The sequence below is a fragment of the Toxotes jaculatrix genome, chromosome 16 (genome assembly GCF_017976425.1).
Source record: "Toxotes jaculatrix isolate fToxJac2 chromosome 16, fToxJac2.pri, whole genome shotgun sequence".
In the NCBI taxonomy this organism is placed as follows: Eukaryota; Metazoa; Chordata; class Actinopteri; family Toxotidae; genus Toxotes; species Toxotes jaculatrix.
Genome location: NC_054409.1, coordinates 8,807,908 through 8,829,192, shown reverse-complemented (window position 1 = coordinate 8,829,192; position 21,285 = coordinate 8,807,908). Strand labels below are relative to the sequence as shown.

Below are 21,285 nucleotides of genomic sequence, written 5' to 3'. Positions count from 1 at the left end.
AGAAGGAGTTGATCCTGAAGGAAGCAAAGAAAAAAAGAAGAAGAAGAATTGCTAGTGACTCCAGCGGCTGCATCGATTTCAGGAGGACTCATCGTTTTTTGAGACTTGACAAAAACCAGAGAATCGGATGCATGGACGATTGTTTTAAACGCAACTTAGACTGGAGATATTTTTCTCTATAAAGAACCAGCTGGGAAACTGGAAACAGCGGATGAATTATCTTTATTTGTAACCTATCCAAAAACATTTTCGTTGGTGCAGGGAGGGGGGTTCTTTCTCTGGATCAACTGAGACTTAAATACCCCCCAACCCCCCTTTCCTCCCTAAAATAAAACTTGTCCCGAATACCAAATGGTAGTTTGAGGAGGCCGCGATCAAGACAATGGAGGCGTCCGCCAACGGGTCCAGTTTTGGCATCGACTCGCTGCTGTCCCACAGGCCTGGAAGTCCGGTGTCCAAAGGGGACAGCCTGGGGGAGTGCCGCTCGCCTCTGGAGTTCAGCCCGAGATCAGACGTGGAGAGCGGCTGCTCGTCGCCGCCGTCGCCGAGGAGGGAGTGCGTGGACGAGGTGGCCCAGAGGCAAGGTCACGGCGTCGGCCTGCCGCCGCACCTCCAGCACGCGCAGATATCGGCGGGGTCGCAGCAGAGGACCGTGACCTCGTCGTTCCTCATCAGAGATATTCTCGCGGACTGTAAACCTCTGGCCGCCTGCGCGCCCTACTCCAGCAATGGCCAGCCGACTCAGGAGGCGGGGAGGCTGGCCTCGAAGATAGCGGACGACTTTATGGAGAAAATCCACAGCAACTCGTCGTCAGACAGTGAATATAAAGGTAAGGATAGAAAACTGTGTCTGTCGATACAGTGAAGGAGCTGTTCTGCTTTGGAGATGAGGCTGGAAGTGAAACTGATTTGGCCTCCTGGTTCCATACTGGACTTCTGGCTCATGTAGGAAAAACAACAACAGCAACTTATCTATATTAAATGTCAGTTGAAAATTTGACATTTTTAGACCGACATTTTTTTTTTTGCATGCTGTTCAGCTGCTGCTGGTCTGGTATAGGTGCATCTCTCGCTGTCTTTAAAACACATTTTTTAAAATTTGGACAAACCTCATTAAATAATGATTCAATAATAAATAAAAAAAAAAAAAGGGTCATAGACGGGTATGCTACAAATTCTGTAGTTGTGCATGAGGCTGGAACAACAATACCTTACATTTTATATGAAGCTCAAACTGCTATTCAAAATATATTTTGAGAATTTTGCTTTATGGGAAATAAAGAAAAAACTAAAGAAATATAAATATAAATAAAATAGGTATTTTTTAAAGGTGTAATTATTATTTCCTACTAAAAAATAATCTAGCTTTTTGAATAATTTGGTAAAAACGTGAAACCCAGTAAAACCCACATGATCTTTTTCAGTAAACTGACAGTACATTTCACTGGTAGCAGGCCGCCGGAAGCCACCAGTGAGGCAAAAAATCGAGCCGATCAGCTGCTGCTACCTCACGGTGGTGAAAGCCTGCCGCTCGTCGCCCTGCGCGGTAACAAGCTGATGAGCCCATATTTGTGAACTGACTACATTTAATAAAACTAAGGGCTGCATGCACGCACGCACGCACACACGTACGCACGCACGCGCGGTGCGGTTCATGCTTTGCATTAGCAGAGTATCCATAAAGCATCTGTTGATGTCAGGGAGGCAAGAACGGGAGAGATGACAGGGTCGCCTCCAGATAAATACCATCAAGGGCCTCTCTGTTTCCAATCATGTCAGCCATAACAGACATGTCACCTCCATTGACAGTTTAATGAAGCAGTGCCTGGAAAGAAGACGACCGCTGTAGGCTACATGGGAAAATATATAACTAAAATCTCATTTAATACACCTGAAAATTCAGATTATTATTATTAATATTATTATCATTATTATTATTACTAGCAGTGATAGTTTTTATTTTATTTATATTAGTTTATGTACTTACAAGCACATCATTTCTTAATTCACTTTTCCTGTCAGGTATCGATACGGTTTCACGTCATCAATTTGCTCAACAAATTCGGTGCGCGCGTGCGCGTGTGTGCAAGCGCGCGCGCCCGCGCGCTCACGTGTGTCACAGTGTGGATGGAGATCCTCATCGACGCGCTGATTGATTGAAGAAGCCGCGGGGCCCACAGAGCGCCTGTACGGTAGCTTTGATTTCCACGAATCCGCCTGCTATAATATTTCAGGGATTTGATGCAATTTGTCCCCGGCGCTAATCAGATTTGTAACCGCGGAAGGCCGCCCGGCTCTTGATTTCCACTCATTTCCACGGTCCTGTGAAGTTTCTGTGGTCGCGGTTGAAAGGCTCGTCCTTCCCTTGTGGCTCAATTAGGCGGATTATTGTGCTTCTTGAGACGACTCAACTATTCAACTACCCGGATCTCTCGCCTCGCTCGTCCCCCCCCCCCCCCCCCCATTTTCTTTTCTTGTCTCTTTTTTTAAAGAGAATTGAAGGAGTGTATATCAATGCTCGCCCTGACATGACACCACGGAGAAAAAGAACAAAGACTGCGGGTCTACTGACGAGAAAAATATCAGATTGGAAAGGCGAATATTGGAAGAGCTTTTCATAACAATTTAAGAGCAAATCAAATGACTCCATGAAGCCTATAGGCGCCGCTTCTAACGCCGCGATTCACACTGTGCAGTCTGAAAACGGTTACTTCTTAAATGTGGATTCACAGTTATATAAAACCCAGCATGCTGATAAAAAATAGACATGGATATATATTTAAAAAAAAAACATTTTAACAATAAATATTCAAATCATTAAGCAAACTGTGATTTGGAACCACTGGTAAGATGTTTAAACCAGTGATTTAAAATAATTCAAAACCTGGGAGAAAAGTTAAAAAATAAAATAAAAAAAAACATAAAAAAGGAAATAAAGAGATTTACTCTACTTTTCAAAATTACATTTAAAGACAAATTACGCGCAGTGTTCAGAAGTGGAATTAAACACATGGTTTGTCAGAAGGAGCACGTCTTTCTATTGTTATTATTATTATTTTAAATTTGGCCAATCAGCCAATTAACCTGTTTTTATAGCAGCTCTCACACAGGACACGCTGCACTGAAGTTATTAAAATTCACTTTTGTCTTGATCCAACCAGACTTCATTTTATATTTTATGATTTTCTCCTGATTCAAATAAAATCTTTGATTAAAGTACTTAAAGTAGAGAGCAGCTATGGGGTCCCAACATCTCCCGTTTTAAATTTACTGAGTTGACACTGATAGCTGTCTGATTCACAGGCTGTGATGCTGCTGCACAGATTTATTCCCGCGGCTGGAAATAAACCGCGGACAGTGTGAGAGGCCTCGGCTCCGATTTTAACTCCTGTTCACGGTTTCTGTCCTCTAGTGAAAGAGGAAGGGGACAGGGAGATCTCCAGCAGTAGAGACAGCCCTCAGGTCCGGCTGAAGAAGCCCAGGAAGGCCCGGACGGCCTTCACGGACCACCAGCTGGCGCAGCTGGAGCGCAGCTTCGAGCGGCAGAAGTACCTGAGCGTTCAGGACCGCATGGAGCTGGCGGCCTCCCTCAACCTCACCGACACACAGGTCAAGACCTGGTACCAGAACCGGAGGTAAAGACGCTGCTACTGTTTCTTGAGTGGGAGGGGGGAGGAGGAGGAGGAGGAGGAGGAGGAGGAGGAAGGGGGGGGGGGGGGGGGGGGGGGCGGTTAATCTGGTTTCTCACGGCTGACTCATGCCTAGATGGACCCAGGGACGCCATGTTTTCCTTGCACCATCACCCCAAAGGTGTCACGAGTTTACTTAACACTGGAGTCACTGCCGCCAGGACTGCAGCTAACCATCCTGCTAATTATCGATTAATCTCCCATTATTTACTCGATTAACTGATTAATCCTTTGGTCTGTAAAATGCCAGAAAGCAGTACAACACATCACAGTTTCCCAGAGCACAAAAGAGACGTCCGACAATATTATCGGACAACAACCAAACAAATAGATTCACGAAACTACCAGCAGAAGACTGATGGTTTTCTACAGTTAATCTATTTAAAAAATATTTTCTGATTGATTTCAAGTCATTTGATGAGTCGATTAACAATTTGATTTGTTGATCACGTCTAACTTTTGCACTTTAAAATAACATCCATCAAGTAAATTTACAGGAGAAATGATGGATTAACAGCTGATGAACTGATCTGATACCTTAGCTTTTAGCTAATAGAAACACCAATCACCAAACTGTTTTTTTCGACAACCTTGATTTAATTTAGATTTTTAAGTTTCATAAAAAAATGTCATATTATAGAGGAACATTTTTCCTTCCATCACATTTTTTGGAGAGCAGGGATGTTTCTTAATCTTTTGTTTTAGCATCTTCATACAACAAGATGACTTTTTTTTGAAGGTCGTGTCCGATGTAAATAATACAGGCCTACAATGACTCTGCAGACAGTCAGGTCCATGCAGTAGTAAGAGAAACCGTCTTCGTCAGTGTAAAAACATGTTTTCTGCAGTTTTCGGTTGAATTAGCTTCAGCATTTATTTGTCTGCAGCTTTGACTCTCAGGCAGCTAAATGACATAAATAAATATAAAAACACAACACTTTGGAGTATGAATAATGCATCGTTGCATGTGTGCATATCAATAATTCAAACAAACCACTATATCTACTCAATTATCTTTATTATGAATTATTCACCTGCATGGAGTGCATACTGGCAATCTAACAGACATCCCTGGGTGCGAATACAAGTGGCAGGTTGGAGATTTTGGTGATTTAAAAAGAAAAAAAAAAAAAAACAGATGTAGTCTACTCCTGACATCTAATTAGACCCTAGGTAAACAGATGGGAGTTAGTTTGTTGTTTCAAATGCAGACACACTCACTACATTTATGGATATATACACGTGTTTAAGGTTAAAACCGCGTCTTTTATCTCATCCAGGACAAAGTGGAAGAGGCAGACGGCGGTGGGACTCGAGCTTTTGGCGGAAGCTGGAAACTACTCTGCCCTGCAGAGGATGTTCCCGTCCCCGTACTTCTACCCGCAAAGCCTGGTGTCCAACCTGGACCCCGGAGCGGCCCTTTACCTGTACAGAGGCCCCTCGGCGCCCCCGCCGGCCCTGCAGAGACCACTGGTCCCGCGGATCCTGCTGCACGGCCTGCAGGGGGGCAGCGAGCCGCCGCCTCCGCCGCCTCCTCTGCCCATGTCCGGCGTGCTTCCCCGGCCAGCTCAGCAGCGGTGAGCCGGCCCCTGCACACGCTTTTTTTTTCTTGAACACAGACTATGGCTACAGCCTGGGACTCACGAGAAGAAATAAAACAGAGACGGAAAAAGATAAAAACTGCTCAGCCTTTTTATGGTACAAAAAATAAACCCGATTTAGGCTGAACCCTGAGGACGGAGCTTTGTGACTGAAACTCAAACTGTCTGTGTGGAAGGATTTTTTTTTCTTGTTTTTTTTGGTGGGGGAGGGGGGCATAAGCTTTATTTATAATTTATTTATTTTTCAATATCAGAGTATCTAAGTTATGTATTTATTTGATCCCAGTTTCAGTATTTTCAGTGTTTTTCCCAACAACAGATAAAACTGGTGACACTTTGACCTACAGTTCAAAGCCGATTAGACCCCCCTATTATTATTATTATTATTATTATTATTATTATTATTATTATTATTATTATTATTATTATTATGAGGACGTTCATGGATAGTGGCAAACGCGGAAACCAGTATCTTTTCATGTAATCTGAATATAATTTAGATAGGGGACCCAAAGGAACAATTACTTAATATTTTCTTTTTTCTTTTCTTTGTAAATTTGTCCTTGATTTTTCTTTACACGGAGAAGAACAAGATGATCAGCAGTCATAAACCTGTAAATAAGAATATTTTGCATTTTATTCGAAAGAGACTGATTTTAAAGAAACCTTTTTCTTTTTTGTTGGTTTGTTTGTTTGATCTATTAGTGTGTCTTTTTCAGACCACGGTGATCCAGTTTAACATAATAGGCTAGATTAGCCATCAGAAAATATACAGGTGAACGAGTAAGAATAAAAAAAAACAAAAAAAAAAACATATTGCCTGAGACGGGATGGACTACCTGCCTGGACCCACGTGTAGGCACAAACATGAGAGCTACGGAAAGAAATAAATCTATATAAAGTCTTTTTCTTGTTCTTAGTTGAAAGTTTTAGCGGAGTAAAAATGTCAAGTAATTTATAAAAAAAAAAAAAAAAGCAGTTTTATCCCAAAGGGGTAAATGGGGGGAGGCAATCACCTCAGTGGTGTTTATTTTATTTTTTATTTTTTCGAGAAACAAACCGATTGGACACGGGTCCACGTCCAGGTGTACCTGCCTGTTGATTTGCTATAGATGTATTTGAACAGACGTTGTGCATTACTTATGTTATTTCATATGACGCCGTGATAACCCTTAACTGTTATACTCTCCTTTGGTGAAAATGTATATTGCAGATATCAAACTTGTGGAGTGGTTCTTGTATATTTCCTGGATCGTTTATAATTTTTTTTTTACTATGATTAATTTATTTTTTTCCCTCTAGCTTCCCCGAAACTCTCTCCCCATTTCGTGAAGTTCATTTTTTTTTTGGTGAAATTCACAGCAAAGGTTGGCCAGAAAAAACCGAGGGGGGGATTTGATGTAAAAGAGAATTACTTTTATAAATGTGGAAATAATAAAAAAAAAAAAGTCTTTCATTTAATCGCGTGGCTGCGTGAGTATGTGAGTGCGGAGCTGAAATGCCACGAGGCGTGTCAGCTGGAATCAACACGTGGATTCCCCCTGGTTATTCTCTAAAATCGATTTCTGTCAAATGGCAGCTACACCGTAGTCTAATGAAACCTGTACCTCTGCACAGCTGCGACAGCTGTTCTGCTTCTGGTTCATCTTTAGTTTGAAGCTGCAGTTTGTGGTTGTGTTGTGTTGAATTACATTTTTAGTTTGTTGTATCATTTTGCCCACGCGCTATGTGCATAATACACGCGTCCTGCAAAGTATGGCACCGTTAGCTCCTTAAAATAGCCTTGAAATATACATGTCCCTCAAAAAAACAAAAATAATTTGGTGCAAAACATAGAAATTTTAATAATTTAACATTATAATTTGGCACCAAAATAAAAAGCCTGTATTGGACCAAATCAAAAGAGGAAAAAAACTCGACCTTCCCAGCGAAAACCGAAATATAAATTTATAATAAAAGGGCTGAAGGATGTTTTGGAGACTGAGGGCTTGACTGTCCACTGTTTAAAACTATGAGACTTTTTATTATAAAGCGATATGAACACGTGTCAGTGCCAATGAGCAAAGGTTGAGGAGATGAATGGCGAAGCTTTAATTAAACAACTCCACTTTTCTGGAAGCAGCTAGAAAATAAACACAATTTTAATGGCTGGCGGGTTTCTATTAGAGGAAAACGTGTTGGAATGAATTTGAACATGTCTGTCAAACGACTCTCTCTTCTCTGTTTGGTTTGGTGTCGTTGATTTAATTTGTTTAATGTTGAGATGAGGGCGTGATAAAAAAGTTATTAAGAGTGTCATCAGTGGAGCAAGAGCTTTGACATCCGTTTTCTTAACCTTTTCAAAAGAAGAGCGGAGATTTGGAGAAATATTTTTACAACTAACTTCAGTTTGGACAAATATTAATGTTTTCCTGTGATAATTACAAAAAAAATATTGGCCTGTCAACCGGCAACTTATTAGATTTTGTTTCTCTATTTTATTTTTCTCTTTATTTAGGGTATACATGCATGAACCGTTTTAATGAAAGGTACATGAGGGAAAAGTTCTGGAGTAGAAATTGTTCGGAAAACTCGCACACGTAGTACACGCACGACTATCCCCTCCCGCTCTTCCTCTGTCTCTTTCACACACACACACACACACACACACACACACACACACACACACACACACACACACACACACACACACACACACACACACACACACACACACGTTCAAAAGTGCAATCAAAGATCAATTCCAGCTAATGTCTTTAGAGAAGGGCCAACAAAGCAGAAGGGTGTTCTGTCCAAAATGGAGCCCCTGTCCTGCTCCCCCACCCCGCCTCCCTCCCTCCCTCCCTCCCTCCCTCCTTTACCATTCCCACTTTACTATAATAACAGCCGCAACTCCAATTCGTTTTCCATAAACAATGCAGGAGATGAAATATTAATGTTATGTGCGCAATTGTTTAAGTGCCCTAAATGATCCCATTTGGAAATTGATTGTTTCCATCCTTCTTTTCCTTGAGGGTGCTGGATGTGCGCTCCTCTGCCAAACGGCTCCAACAGCTGGTGACCGGGCTGGAGCTGACTGCAGACCGGGGATCAGCGTGGGGACAGCTGGTCAGCGGCTCCACCATCGCCACCCCTCCCTCCCCTCCTCCATACAAATTTCACCCAACCACCCAAGCACCGAGCTCACACCCCCGCCCCCCCTCCAAGTCTGTGCGGACTCAAAGTTATCCGGCCGTGGCGCGTTGGGGGTTAAAGGAGTTCAGGCTGACGGACAAGACTTGGCGTGTAGGATGTTAACGATTAGACAAAAGACTTTAATAGGTTTTAATTGAAAGTCGATAATGGGTTTGATAGCCAGCTCCCCCTGCTGTCATCCACGCATGGCACCTGTTATCTGGGGCCTCCACTTAGTGGCTGACCGCGCCGTGAAATATCAGACTGACGGCCTGGTAACTGCCGCATTTATGATGCGTAAAACTGCATTAAAAATACAGTGGGCCGGGCCGCTGGTTCTGATGACTGCTGAAAGTGAAAAGGGGGAAAAGGGAAGCGAAAAAAAAAAGAAAAATCAAACACCTCCTAACTTGCCAAAAGATCATTATAGTCCCATCATGAGGATCCGTGACCGATTCAGATAACGACGGCCCTTTTTATGAAAAGGGGGTTATTCTTGCAAAGTGCACAGCTGATTATATAAGGGAAAGCCCCCGTGTGTCTTGTTGGATGGCTCGGAGATTTTTTTTTCTTTTTTTTTTGCATGTGAAAGGCTGGTGGTAAATCCCCCGGCTCTTACCGTGGATTGTCCCCGGCTCAGGGTTAATGAAGTGCGGATGGAGTCTCGTTGAGCTCCCGACAGACAAAAAAAAAAAAAAAAAAAAGGCTTAGACCCAGAGGATCAGTGACTCTGCTTAATCCCATGGACTCCTAATAATAATAATAATAATTCAAAAGAAAAAAAAAAAAGACTAAACAAAAAACAACAACCTTTTGATGAAATTAAGAGTGAATCAAAGCGTAATTTGCATTGTGCTCGTGGTGTGAGAGCTTTTATATTTCCTTTCATTCCTTTCAGCGGACCAATGAAGCAAATCTGCAGCTTGCATTAAGATTGTTGCGATACACTGCCAGCGTTTTGTTTAAAAAAAATCCGCGGGGAGGATGAAAAATAGATCAATTAAAATGTTCAAGGAGCGCGTGGCCTATTTTGCCGCCCCCCAACAATAGCCATAAAACGAAAAGAACTAATTTTACAGTTCCGTGCGCTAAAGCGAAATGTGGCTTTACATGGTCTATTATATCTGCTGTTAGTCAGAGAAGATATGACATGACTTTATTCCCACATGCCTATAGCCTCTACATCCTACATGCTACATGTATGTGGGGCATTTTGGAATAACCTTTGAAGCCATAATAGCACACAGACGCGTTTCAAAACAGAGCAAAGGCGCTTTATTACACACAGACCCTCGTGTGTAATACTCCAAACAAAGTGTTTGACTTTGGTTCTCAAAAAAAGGAGAAGTTTTTTTTTCTTCTTCAACCTCCATTCACAAAGGTTTGTTTTCTCTCTCTCTCTCTCTCTCTCTCTCTCTCTCTCTCTCTCTTGACAGGACAATAAAAGTTTGAAAAATTAAAGATGGAAAATTATTAAATGTTTTTTAAACAGAAAGAGAAATGACAAACAAACTAGGCCCTTCTATGAGTTTCTTTTGGAAATATGGCTCTTTTGCTTGTTTTAAATAGGATCATGGTGCTTCAGGCTATGTGGTAAAAATGTAAATATAGTCTGCAGTTAGATGCACTGATGTTCAGTTCAGAGTCTGAGCAGCAGGCAGGGAAAAGTAGGCCAAACTGTAGGTAGGTTACTGACCCCGACAAAGTCATCATTTGCCCAAATGTATTTTATTTCTCCTTCATGTTAAAATCTAAAAAAAAAAAAACGCCTCCTAACTTTATTCACCTAACTTGATTTTTATGTTCCCATGGCTGAAAATAAGGCAGAGGAAAAGAGGAGAGGGTAACGTTAAAATGAACCTGACTCAGCAATGAACGGAGACATTTAGAGAGATGAAGCAGGCTACATGATGAAGTATCAGCAAGTGTAAAGGGGGGAGAGTGTGAGGAGTGAAAGGAGAGCAGCAGCCTGCCGGTTAGAGATCCCCTCCTTGCCTGGAGGTACAGGGGGCCGCGAGGAGGAATGAAAGCCTCTCGGAGTGGAGGGGAGATAACCCCACTAATCATTTCCCCAATATGACGGGGGAGAACTACAAACTTGGGTCAGGGGCGCAGGGATTGACAGCCCAATCTCAGCAAATAATGAAAGCTTTCCTCTCGGATCAGAAGGAGGGTTAGGGAGGGAGACGGAGGAGGAGAGGAGAGCGGGAGAAGGGGGATACATGCGGGGAAGAAAAGAGGTGGAGCTGCTGCTTCACAACCACACACATAGCCTTCACTTGAAACCTCTCATTCTTTCATTTCTCCTGGACTGCAGAGGATGGTGAATATCCAAGCTGACTGACTGAAATTAGCATATGTGTGACAGCAGGTAGGCTAACTAATACTGCATTCAAGCTATGATGGCAGAATGGGAAGAAAGTGAACACATTATTAAGATAGTGACCCCATTTGCTCTCCTTGTACTAACTAAAAACTCATCAAATAAGCAACATGAGCCATTTTAATAGTGTTACATACTGGATTTGTAGTGAACAAAAGCCAGTGACAAGCAAAAAGTGAAGCCAAGTGTAGTTTAAATGAGCCAAATTACCATTTTGTTGATACGTCTGTGGTTCTTTTGGTCAGCTGAGAAATACTGTAGCTGCCATAGATTCACAAAATCTCTGAATCTGTATATACAATAATACATGCACATTTCTGATACTAAGTGGCACCTCCAATAGTGAAATCAGTAATGTGTTGTATGTTTCACACTGAGGAATAAAAAAGGGTTCTTTTCTAACAATTTCTCTTTTAAGCAATGTAAACCAATATTTAAAGTGAAATATCTGACATGCCTCAGTGTTTAATTTAGCGTTGACACAAACGAGTAGTGTTAACAACAACTTTGCCTGCATTATAATTTAAAATGAGCAAAACTGTTTTTTAGATAATAGAGACTATAAGAATCTGACCAACACCGTTTAGTTTTAATAGCCAACAAGGAAACAGAAAACCTGCTGTACCCCTGTAATACAACAAACTTGACAAAACTTTGGAGGGTTCGGCTTCTGCAACCTCAGCTATTGGCAGTGTTCGAGGAGAAGGAGGGAAATGTTGCAACACAAGTAATAATCAGTTAAATCATTGACTGTTAAATGATGATTGGTTTGGTCCTTCATTTGAACTGTCAAATAGGACCTTCAAGACACATTTAAATATAAGAAATATTTAAATGAAAAAGGTCAGTAGCCAATATGAATTTAAACTGATCAGGTGATGGGTGTCCACAGTATCAGGAGGTACTCTGATGATGGAGAGGAGTCTTATGTGGTATATGAGATAAATATAGTAGGTAAATACAATCCCAATGAGCAATTTTAGCAAATGTCTATTTTTTTAAAAGTGCTATAAAAACACACAGTGAAATGAAAAACATCAAAAAATACAACAACTCATCCATTAACAAACTAAGACTTCTTCCTGATCTGTCTTGTGACCACTTTTCCCAGGGAGAGGTGAAAGCTGTGTAGCTCGCAGCAGGGGGCCGGTGTAAGCCACATTACTATCAGATGACACAGAGATTATTCAATCAATACTTTGTTGTGTTGAGGCAGGTTTCACCTCCTGCCACGCTGCTCTCTCAGCAGCCACTACGACCAGATAACATGGCAGTAAGAAAAAAAAAACACCCTGAGGCCCTGACCCCCAACAGCCAACCGGCCCTGGAAATGCCTCTGGGACCAGACGACAACATCAAGCAATGAGTAAATCTCACACTGATCTGTTCACGACTTCCAGACAAAGACTTTCAAGGAAATGGCTAAGGTGTTGGTAGATGTGCTCGGGGTCCAGCGTTTACAGATGACGTCACACATTATGATTGGCTGTATGCCAGGAAGTGTATGGATGCCATGCACTTCCTCATAGTTTTCATTTGTTAGCCAACTGAGATGAGCTAATGTTTCTAAATTCATACTGACAAACAACAACAAACAGAAAACGCTTCTCGGACAGACTCTAAATTAAGATTGCATTAAGAGAAAGTTGGTATGAGATCTGAATGCTAGAGACACAACTGAGGTTTCCTCAGTCGAGACAGGGCAAGCTACTGTTTTGTCACAGTTTTGCTGCACTTTTCTCTGACTGAGCTCCATTTGTGGGTTATACATGGAAATTTGTTTTTGTATTTTCTTCTGATAAATAATGGAGCAGCCCACGTCCCAGGCCGCAGCAATAACATTTATGTCCAGCACAGAATTAAATACAGAATTTAAAACATATTTATTTAGTATATTTGTCTACATTAAAAATGTCAGTTCATTAATATTATAAAAAAAAAAAAAAAAACTTTCTCAAGCTGGGAGTTTGAGGTGGAGCTGTCTTCAGGGGCATCTTTGCACAGCCTGCACCTCGGGTCCCGTCTGGTGTGGTTGACCCCTGCCTCTATGGATCTGGTGCTCAGGGCCCGTTCTTGTGTTGCCATGATCAGAGCTTCTGTGCTATCCTTCAGCTCGGCCTTTTTCCAGCCAGTGGTAGGATCTCTTGATGTCAGCCACTTCCTCTATCTGCCGATGATACATCCCATGTAGGGGCTTGGTCTTCCACAATATTTCTTCTTCCTCCTCATCACCTTATATCTTCTGCTGCCTCAGGCACTCCCTCAGTACTTGATCCCTGGGGCCCTGATGTATTCATGGATGCTCCTTGTTTCTTCCTGGATCGTGGCTCTGACGCTCACTAATCCTCACCCTGCTTTTCATTGCTGGTAGAGTCTCAGGGTGGTGGACTTTGCATGGAAACCTTTGTACATTGTGAGGAGTTCTCGTGTCTTCACGTGGCCAGTTTACCATTAGTTAGGTATGTGACAAATTTAATTGAAGCCATTCCAGCTTGGATGTCACCTGGATTAACAAGGTCTGCATCAGATGTTGAGGGACAAGGACATGCCACTGAGAAGTGGGCTACTGGAACATGTCACACACGGACAAGAACCAAGAATGCTGAATTGATGGGATGCTACTATAACAACAAGGCCAAGGAGAGCAGTACATGTCTGTATGTACTGTGGATGAGCACAAGACCAAGCTCCATATTAACCAGGAAGCAGCTGGTAGTCCAGCTATGTAACATCAATAGAAGGAAGCTACTGTCAAAGTCCAAAATCTCCAAAGGCCAACAGACTACTCATTTGTCACTGGTCTGTACATTTACAGTAACACATGATGAACTTACACTCTACACAAACAGATGTGAAATAATTATGTTAAGCAGGGCATTTACATTTTATTAGATGTAGATCTCTTTCTCTTCACGACCGATCGCACAATCAAAACAGAATCCGTCCATTTTCTGATGTGCGGCCATTCATAACGTTGTGACGTCATCTGTAAACGCAGGACCCCGAGCACATCTGGTACCTACAGCAGCTAAAAAAATCCTTTTTTTCCCCATTTTTTTTTTTTCAGATGAAGTTATTCATCTGTGGTCGACACAATATGGAAAATTCAGCAAGAGCAATACAAGAGGACTACACAGACTGGAAAATAACACCAGTGTGTGAATATACAGACTGTCTTTACAGACTTTATGGCGATGATAAATGAATCTGCTCGACAATGCAAGGCATTTTTTCCAATGCACCTTAATTGACATTTTTCTATTTCTCTAGACTGAAAGGCTAAATGGCCTCTGAATAGGCGTAATGAATTTCATCGCACCAACGGTTAGACTGTTTAAAAAATAAATTTTAATCCCAATATACACACAAGGTCAGCAACCTCATAACAAAACTGATTCTCCAATCTCTGCAGAAACAGCAGATTTTTCTTGAAACTATGCACAGTTCTCAACACAGCAGCCATTTACTATTTATAAGTGATCCCCACATACAGCTTATACATGTGGAGGAGTGTCCACGATCACGGTCTCATTTGAAAGCGGGCTAAATTAGAGGGAACAGGCAGTTTCTTGGACACCCCTGTGGACCCAGTGGGGGGGGGGGCACTGACCAGGGGCACTGGGGGGGCCTCTCACCTCATAAACATAAAGGGAGGAGAGGCCATCAATAAATGATGAGGAGTGGTATACATGTATTTTTAACGGTGCTTCTGTGTGATGTCTGGCAGCTCTCTCACACCCTGTCTCCTGGTGGAGGGCAGAGAGCAGAGCAGGACCACGCATGTTTGAATTAGGCCTGCCTCCCTCCCTCTCCGTGTATTGGTTGGGGTGAGGAAGAGGAGGTGGATGAGTTAGGGGGGCTTTGTGGTCTTTGTTTAAAAGAAGTGTCAGTGCTAACAGGTTCCTGCTATTGCCAGCAGGGTCACTGTTTGTCAGTGTGCGTGTGACTTTAACAAAAAAACAAAAAAAGTAGTGTGGAAACAGGGTTAATGCAACACTCAAATTCATAAAGGGCACTAATTTGCCAGTAAATGAAGTCACTGTGGACATGTGCTGCACCTACAGGGGTTCAGCCATAAAGCCATTAAAGAAGGGCATCAGGCAAACACTTCAATTACATAACCAAGATGGAAATATGTGTCTGTTAGCAAAGCTGTGTGAAATGACTGAAATCAAATTCACTCTGTTAATAAAACTCTTTACTGGTGTAAAACAAAAACTTCAGGGCTGCAGCTGACAATGATTTTCAATATGGATTATCCTGTCAATTATTTTATACCATTGATTAAATGAAAATTAATTCTATAAAACATTGTTTTAAAAAGTCCCCAGAGATCAAAGTGACATCTTCGAATTGTGTGTTTTATGTAACCATAAAACCCAAAGAATTTCAATTAGCAGTTAGCAACCTTACATGTTATTAAGCTATGTGTGATTCATTCAGAAAGTGAGTATTAAATGGCTAATAAATTGACATTATTATTACATGACTGAACATGTCAATGTATATATATATTTTTTTACAACCTGCCAAACTGTTGATTTTCTTTTTACAATTTAGTTACACTGAGTTCAAATCACAGCACTGGATAAATTATGGGAAAGTTGCAGAAAGATCAAGGGAGCAACAATGTAGTTTCTGGCAGGAAGGAAATGATTGATGCTGCTTGTAGCCTACAGGGGAGCGAGCGAGCGCACGACAATCGATTCAATCAGCAACGGCAGACAGGAATAACAACGCAGCCCGAGTTTGATTTACATGTAAGAGATTTCACAGAATCATTGTCATAATCAAAGTAGTGGCAGGTGTTAAGACTGTTATTGTAGCTCTATGAACACATTCATGAGCTTGTGTTAGGCTCTACCTAACTGACACAGAAAACTCATCAGTGCTAGTTTACTCCTGAGTGAAAACAAATTAACAGTTTTTTTAATGTACATTCACGTCACCTCATCAGGTGGATTTGAGCCTCTGAAAACTGTCAGAAAATGGTTTAAAATGTTTGTCTAAATCCAGCAGAGTCCGTGGTGACATCTTCAAATTGCTTGTTTTGTCTGACCAGCTGTCTAAAAGCCAAAAATATTCCAATTAGCAGCAGAGAAGCAGCAAACGTCTTCGCATTTGAGAAGCTGAAACTCGTGAATGTGTGGTGTGTTTACTTGATAAATAACTTAAATGAACAACCAATTAGCAAAACTGCTAATTGGTTGTTAGTTAATTGACTTTGTGATTTCAGGACTAGGTATCACCAACATGCTACTTCACTTGGGTTAATCTGGTAGCTGACATAATGAATATGCAAACACATGCATAAACATAAGCTGTATCCATAAACTACTCATTCACACACGTGAGTGCCCACATGGATGTACAGGCAAAAACATGATGCATTGTTTTGTGTTTGAGCTTGTTTGCACACAGGCAGTATTTATGTGTACCTGTGCTCTTGCAAGGTGTCAGGTGTGTTCATCTTGGGGCCAGAGATGATGGAGAATCAATCAAGAGTGGACGGGTTGGGGACTTAAAGGGGGGCCAAAAAGCCCCTAATTGGACAAGTGAGACTGGTGGCGGTGAGGCTGACTGTGGGGAAGACAATCTACCTCAGTGACCACTCCTTGACATGCCATTTGCCTCTGAGGACCCCTAGGGCTGGCCGAGCAGCTGCCCGACAGAGCCATAACTCCAGGCCAAGGCGAGGACCTCGGGCTAACAAGCCGATAACGAAAGACTGGTGGAGTGTGAGAGGGAAAGACAGCAGAGAGCGGTAAAGCAAAAGTAGGAATAGACCGAGAAGTCAAGAGGAAACACAGATGTGCTAAGACACTTTTCAGCTTGCAGAAACTTTATTCTCTAACACGCACAAAAGCCGGAGATCTCACACTGCCGAGAGGATGGCTTTAATCGCAAAAGAAGCGGTGTGGTTTCCCTGCCTTGCTCTGGATCCTAATACTCATTTCATCATCAGACAAACTGACACCGATATATTTACATGGAGCAGGAACGGCAGAGGAATTTGGAGGCATGTTGTCTGGGAGATCAGAGGGCTGGTTTATAGAATGGAGGCAGCACAAACAAACAGCAGCAAAGGCCCCTGGCTCTGCACACACACACACACACACACACACACACACACACACACACACACACACACACACACACACACACACACACACACACACACCGACACCCACACCTATATACACCTGAGTGGAGGAAAACACACTCTCCGAGGTTTGAAGTTTGTCTGGAGTGGCAAGCCGAATAAAGTGTGTGAAGCGTGATGCCAGGTAGGAGAGAAAACCAGCTTCAAACGGTTATCAATACAATTGGCTGTGCCAGGCGCAGCAGTTTAACCTCTTTAGCGCGCCGGGTGTCTGCTAACTGGATGTGACGCTTTCTCTGGAAGGCGCCTTCTGTGGTGTCGTCTTCACAAAGACTCACAGGGGCCTGATGGGTACTGAGAGTCCCAGTTTAACTGTGCTGCGGCGCGTCCCTTTGACAGTCCCCAAACTCAACCATAACAACACCCCGAGAAAACACAGCAAATTCTCCCACTTGCCAGAGAATAATAAAAAAAAAGAAAAAGAAAAACACAGGTTGTGATGTGCGGTGGAAATTTGCAAAACAGTAAATAGTGATTCAAGTGCTTCTCGCAACAGATGTCTCAAGTTAGCCTGTTTATGGGAATCAACTTTTCCTGACTGCTCTCATAACACTTTTTCCTAAGAATATCAACATCCTCTTACACACAGTAAAGGACAAACACCATGAGCCCTACAAAATATTTCTAACATATTTGTAAACATTGACACAAGTACAAAGATAAACAGGCTCCCTATAAAAATCCAGCACATCAAACACTTTTCTGCACAGCACTGCAGCATGATTTATAATCTGCAGCTCCATCTTGCTTGGTGTTTTTTTTTTTTTTGTATATATTATGCAATTACTTGCAGCATAATTAGCAACACACGGTTTTAGCAGATTTAAAGGCTGAGATGAACTCATGTCTAATCATGTGCCCACCAGTCAAACACCATCAACTAATGGCATTAATGTATGTCACATATCCTGAGGCGTGACGAGGAGGAAGCAGGAAGAAAATAGCTTGCGGTAAAAAAGCAAAAGCTTCCACTTTTGCCAAGACGAGGAGCTGGGAGGGAAAGGGCAGGGACGCAGCCTGCCAAGGATGTGGCGGAGGCATTAGGGATTGCAGCTGGCGTGCAGTCAGGCTGGCTGGGCGCGGCAGCAGCAGCCCCTGCACCCCTTGATCCTGCACAGAGGCAGGTCTCAGCAGACCCACGGGTGCCAAGACACCGCCATCCAAACCTGGAACCATCAGCCTCCACATGGACACATAAAAAAACAGGAGGGAAAAAAAATGCACGGGGAGCACATGCATCTGCAGTATGTATATGCATGCAGGCACACAAACATGTCCTCCTCGCTTTGAGCACAGTCGCACACACTCCTGCACACACACACATCCACACACACACCTCTGACAGGCCATACACAGATGTTCCCGTGATAACAATGACAATGTCAACACATAGTGCTGCCTAACTCACATCCTAAGTCATAATGAACTAGAGGCACTGAGCCTCCATTTTTTTTCTTCTGGGCTTCTCTCTGACAATTTGTAGACTGCTTCTGGCTCCAGGTTGCATTCTGACCCCCAGGAGGAGAAAGAGGAGGAGAGGGAGAAACAGAAGAGGAAAAAAATAACAGTGGCTGGGTGTGTGTGTGTGTGTATATATATAGCATATATATATATACACACACACACAAACACCCAGCAAGCAGATCAGGATGGAGAGCCATGTCACTCCGTAGCCGAGATCTCTGTTTAAACGCCACGTCAGCGTGTGACCCCACAGAGCTGCTGTCCCCTTCAATTAGGCCTGGAAGAGGATTAGCAGTGGAGGGAGGCAGGGGGAGAGGTAAAGGAGCGGGGAGATGGCTCGGAGAGATAGAGTAATTGGCGCGGCTAACAGAGTATTAAAGAAAGGGGAGGTTGAGTTGTAAGATGCGGCGGAGGGAAAGGTGAGAAGTCAGCGGGGGGTGGGTGGGAGGTGGAAGATAGGCCGGCTGATACGAAGACCCAGGCAGAGGCGGTGCGGCGTGGTGAGGAGGCAGATACACACACAAACAATACAGAGGGGTAACTATAGCTCAGCTGCACCATGTTCTGCAGAGGGCCCTATAGAAAACTGACACAGACACACATCACTGTCTGTAAAAGGACAGACTGGATGTGCAGCGGAGGAAGGAGAGTCTCTGCTCGGTTTCCAATATTAGCCATTTTAAATTAGCATATAAATACTGAACAAAATCAAGTGGTATGTAATTTACAGTGAATCCAACCAGTAAAATTACTATTACCTCATCAAAATAGGAAACTATACATCTTAACTTTTTTTTTTTTTTTTTTACTATGGATGAGAATCCTTTTTATTAACCCCCAAAAAGTTCAATTCAAAAACCTTGTTCATGTTTCTAGATTTGGTTTCAAAGCAGTTCAGTGATTTCATTTCAGAAACTTCTGGGTTATAATTAGTAATTAGTTTATTCTTTAAGCAGCGGATGTACAGCAAAATGTGAACTTCACGTGCCATTTCAAATATTTTAAAATGAAAACCTCTCTTAAAGGCCATTTAACCGTTACCTGAGGAGAGTGGAAAGGAAACTGACCTTTGCCCCTGTGTTTCAGATTTTGAGCTTCAGCCATGTCGCTGTTACATCTCTGCTCTGAAAGCTCGACTAAACAACCAAACAGTGCGTCGCTTTCCTGCTGCTCATCTCCATTAGAGCGAGCCTCAACCACGATTACCGACAAGGGAGCACTGCGAGCCCTCGATGCTGAGAGAAACTGGTCTGACAGCTCTACTAAACAAGATGGAGAGGATGATGGAGCCAGGGAAAGCTATGAAGAACTACTGCGCAGCTCCCAGCGACTACGCACACACAGTTAAATCAACCGCTGCTTTTTTTATTTCGGATACTTTTATCATTTTTGGATGGATCACCTGAGCTCCCCTCGAAACTATTAATTTTAAGCCACAAAGTTTACTGCCAGTGCGTCGCCTTACATTTCTGCCTCCGCTAAAAGAGGGGAGGGCAGAGGAGGAAAAAAAAAAAAAGGCAAAGAGTAACTTATTGTTTTTATATGAGATCTATTCCCCAGGTGTTCTGGTCAATAATGACTTGATATATCAGTGACTGCCTTGCTATTTGCACTGTTTTCGACGTGTTTTCTCTGCCTGTGATTGAGCGGAGCTATTTTCAAGCGTGGAGAGAGGTGGTTGAGGACCAGCGAGGCTAACGTCTGTTTGATCAAAGTTTATGTGAAATTTCCCGGGGCCGCCGGGGGAGCCGCTGTTTATGAACTGTAATAAAAAGAGTCATTTTGACGGTGTGACCCCGGTGCACAGGCAAGAGGGGAGAGGTGGGGGTGGGTGGCGGGGGGGATTTGGTTATGTCTCTGTTTGCGAGGAGGCGGTGCTCTCGCAGGCCTTCGAGAAGGAGAGGGAGAAAAGGAAGGAGGAGGGAAAGAGAAGCAAAAAGTGAGGAAGAAAGAGGAAGAGAGTTGCAAAATGTGCACCTGGAGAGGGTGTGAGTTAAAGAGAGAGTGATGAAAAGGGATAGAAAGAGTAAAAGCTACAGAAAAGGAAGGAGAGTGGGAGCAAAAAGTGTGTGTGTGTGTGGGGGGGGATTACACCCTGGTGTTGTCTTAGCAGCCAGCCAACAGCTCTTAATGAAACACTTTGGTTCAATTTCTGATTCATCTCGCACAGCGTGATCAGCTTTGTCCCCAACAATCCTCTCATCTGAATTTAATGCATCGTAAATGAGAAATTAGAATGCACACACTTTTGCAGACTCTCAAACGGGGAGGACAAAGACAGAAAATGAATATATATGTGCCCCGTTTCCCGCGCCGTTCAAGTATGTTATGAGAAAATGGCAGTCAATAAATAGGTATAAATAGTAACCTTTGAGAAAATCAAATAATGTTGACCTTTCGCTAAGTCGATAGTGTAATCCTGTGCGCTCCCGGCTGCCTGCGGAGACACTTGAACAGTATCACACTTTTAATGAAGAGATGATTGGTCTCCAGGTTGAAAAGCTTACAGCTGGACTTGGACAGATGCTCTCCAAAAGCATACTAAATGATAGGTTAACGTCACATTAGCTATTCCTCTTGCAGGATGAAATCAAAGCTTCATTTATTCTTTTTTTCTCCCTCCATTTGCCTGCTCATCTATTGCACTGAAAACACACTGAGAAAGATACTACACAGGTCTTCTTCTGCACTTATGTGATATGTGTTTAAAAAAAAAGAGAGACAGACAGAATTCAATGCAAGAAACTCTTGAAATTTCTAAATGGATTGATCAACACCTCCTCCCATCCTTAAGGTGATGTTCAATGGAGG

The 21,285-nt window shown here is 42.7% G+C and overlaps 1 protein-coding gene across 1 annotated transcript; it reads left to right on the top strand.

The window, feature by feature from the left end:
• The first annotated feature begins 293 nt into the window (after positions 1 to 293).
• On the top strand, positions 294 to 5,270 carry barhl1b (BarH-like homeobox 1b). The gene is made up of 3 exons (XM_041059211.1): positions 294 to 830; positions 3,413 to 3,635; positions 4,970 to 5,270. The coding sequence occupies exons 1-3, from the start codon at positions 383 to 385 to the stop codon at positions 5,268 to 5,270; spliced, it is 972 nt and encodes a 323-aa protein (XP_040915145.1). The 5' UTR covers positions 294 to 382.
• The last annotated feature ends 16,015 nt before the right edge of the window (positions 5,271 to 21,285 follow it).